General features: G+C 40.7%; 1 protein-coding gene across 1 annotated transcript; it reads right to left on the bottom strand.

Moving 5' to 3' along the window:
• Nucleotides 1-1351: 1351 nt before the first annotated feature.
• Nucleotides 1352-2579, bottom strand: LOC100674841 (N-acetyllactosaminide beta-1,6-N-acetylglucosaminyl-transferase-like). The gene is made up of 2 exons (XM_064293484.1): nucleotides 1446-2579; nucleotides 1352-1377 (listed from the first exon to the last, which is right to left on the bottom strand). The coding sequence occupies exons 1-2, from the start codon at nucleotides 2377-2379 to the stop codon at nucleotides 1352-1354; spliced, it is 960 nt and encodes a 319-aa protein (XP_064149554.1). The 5' UTR covers nucleotides 2380-2579.
• Nucleotides 2580-2905: the final 326 nt, after the last annotated feature.

The raw sequence follows: 2905 nt of genomic DNA, 5'->3' as shown, positions 1-2905 counted from the left end.
TAAACTGAAGGCTTCAAAGGTCAGTGGAGCAAGGGCGGGGGTTTGGGGACTATGGCTTAAGGGGACTTCTAAGTCAATTGGCAAAATAATTCCATTATGAAAACATTCTGCATCCCGCTTTGAAGTGAAGCGTCTGGGGTCTTAAATGCTAACAAGCGGCCATCTAACATGCATCAATTGGTCTCAACCCACCCGGATCTAAGGAGAATGAAGAACACCAAGGTCACACAATAACTATGAGCCCAAGAGACAGAAAGGGCTACATGAACCAGAGATTTACATCATCCTGAGACCAGAAGAACTGGTTGGTGCTTGGCCACAACCGATGACTGCCCTGACAGGGAGCACAACAGAGAACCCCTGAGGGAGCAGGAGAACAGTGGGAAGCAGACCCCAAATTCTTATAAAAAGACCAGACTTAATGATCTGACTGAGACTAGGAGAATCACGGCGGTCATGGTCCCCAAACCTTCTGTTGGCCCAGGACAGGAACCATTCCCAAAGACAACTCATCAGGCATGGAAGGGACTGGACAATGGGTTGGAGAGAGATGCTGATGAAGAGTGAGCTACTTGTATCAGGTGGACACTTGAGACTATGTTGGCATCTCCTGTCTGGCGGGGAGATGGGAGGGTAGAGAGGGTTAGAAACTGGCAAAACCGTCAGGAGACAGACTGGAAGGAGGGAGCAGGCTGACTAATTAGTGGGAGAATAAGTGGGAGTATGGAATAAGGTGTATATAACCTTATATGTGACAGACTGACTTGATTTGCAAACTTTCACTTAAAGCACAATAAAAATTATTTTAAAATAAAAGTAATGCAGTTCTTTGTCTCTTTATTTCAAGTAGCTTTAAAAAAAACTAGTTTACTCACTATTAGCAAAGGTGTGATGAAATAAGCCTTCATATACACCGGTGGACTGATTGAAAATTAAAACATACATTAAGAAGCAATTTTGCAATAGGCATCAAGAACTTAAAATATTCCTGTCTTTGGATCCATTAAGTTTCCATTTCAAAGGCAATAACATTAAACACGGCTATGCTTTATGTGAAAAGACATTACTTTTTATGTTGTTCAGCAATGATTACAATAGCATTTTACACAGTAAAAAAAAAAAACTGGAAAGGAATGCTCAACAACTGAGGAATTGGTAAGCAAATTGTGGTACCTCCATACCAGGAAAAAGAATGTTGTCACTGCATATTTCCAATAACATAGGGGAATTATTACGATATCCTGTTAAGTAAAAGGAGCAGGATACAAAATTGTATTAGTATAACCTACCTACATAAAACAATATACAGAGAAGAGATAAATAATGAAAACATGTAAACAAGAATTACATCTTAATTTGTATAATGGGCCATTATTCCTAAAATAAAAATTTTTTAAATTTTAAATAAAAATAAAAATGTAGAATGGAAATCAAGTTCCACATACCTGGAATCCTATTGAGTGTCACCCAGAAATGTTCATCAGGAGAGTAGGTGTCCTTTGACCACTCAAGGAAATCAGTAGCCCTCTGGTCTTGAAGAACAAAACTAGCAAATTCCCTTGTAAGGGCAACATAGGCAGAGCCAAAGTAAATGGTTAGATTATGGGGAGGAGGCATTTTTCTCATCCAAGTCCACCACATGAAGGAAAACAAAGGGTATCTCTGTTCCAAGTGCACATATTTGGTCCTTCTGATAATATGAGGAGGAGGCAGCACCCCTGGGGTAATATTTTTCCCTTTAAACCCTTTCAGATACTGAACTATCTCCTTGTTGGTTTTCAGGGGGAAATCTTGCCCACAGGTGTTAATCACGTACTTCCAGGGAACCTCTGAGGCCATCAGGTCTCTCATGCAGTTCAGGTCGGCCTGGAGCCTAGATACTCCTGCATAGACCACAGACTCCCTCTTAGAGGCCAGAAAGGCATTTGAGAAACAGCTCAGTAGTTTTCCCACTGCCTCTTTGAAAGCAGCTGTGGCCTTCTCATCCACATGAACACAGTAGACATTTTGGGGTGTATAACAGGCCCTGAAGAGCCTTTCAAATGTTTCAAAGTCTTTGTGGATGACCATGATATATGCCAAAGGGAACTCAGCTTCTTCTTTGGACAAAGGCTCCATTATATAGTGGTTTAGCATCAAGTATTGTTGACAAGTTATGTCTCCAAATGATGTCATTGGTATATTTTCATCCAAGATCACTTTTTTTCCTGTCATAATCATATCACAGACTTCTGCAAGGACTGAAGTGCTTGAGATTTTCCCCACTTGCAGGTATTTGTGTGGAACTAAGTTGTTGGTATATAGAAAAAAAAGAATTATAGACATGACCATAAGCCCTATGACAAAGCCAAACATCTTCAGCTTCATTTTTAATATCATCTTTTTCAAGTCATTTGCCTGACTTCATAGCACTGCTGAAGTCAACCTGCAGGTTCATCCACAGACAGCTGGAAAATCTGCTCCAAATTCTTGTTTTTGGTAAGAGTAGAAGTATTGGCTCTCATGAAAGGGAAGGAGGATCAATCACAAGTCTGCAGAAGGGATCGAGTGGATCTGAGGACGTGAGTCACTGAGGCAAACTGAATACCCGGACAAGAGCTAAGCACAGTTGGGCAGCTTCATCCTGAAATCAAGACCTTGCAGAATCTGCTCCAGCTGTCAACTTGGGGTGATCTTTGCATGTAAGTTAAGAGTAGAATGTGTGTCAGAGAAGACCACCATCACAGTTATTAATATCACATTTGAATACAGGGGACAATATATATATATATATACACACATATACCTTCAACTGTGATCTGTCACAGATGTCCCAAGGCAGGTTGCAATTTACACTGACAACACTCAGCGAAAAAAAACCACTGCCTTCAAGTCGATTCCAACTCCTAATGACTTTATAAGACAG

The sequence above is a fragment of the Loxodonta africana genome, chromosome 1 (genome assembly GCF_030014295.1).
Source record: "Loxodonta africana isolate mLoxAfr1 chromosome 1, mLoxAfr1.hap2, whole genome shotgun sequence".
Lineage (NCBI taxonomy): Eukaryota > Metazoa > Chordata > Mammalia > Proboscidea > Elephantidae > Loxodonta > Loxodonta africana.
Note: the sequence above shows the minus strand (reverse complement) of the source record. Positions and strands in the feature narration are given on the sequence as shown.

Bases quoted from the DNA above. Each gene is read 5' to 3' on its own strand.
- LOC100674841 (XM_064293484.1), bottom strand. From the start codon at position 2,379: ATGATATTAAAAATGAAGCTGAAGATGTTTGGCTTTGTCATAGGGCTT. The intron at 1,378-1,445 runs GTATGTGGAACT...TTTTTATTTTAG, and splicing joins GACACTCAATAGGATTCCAG to GAATAATGGCCCATTATACA.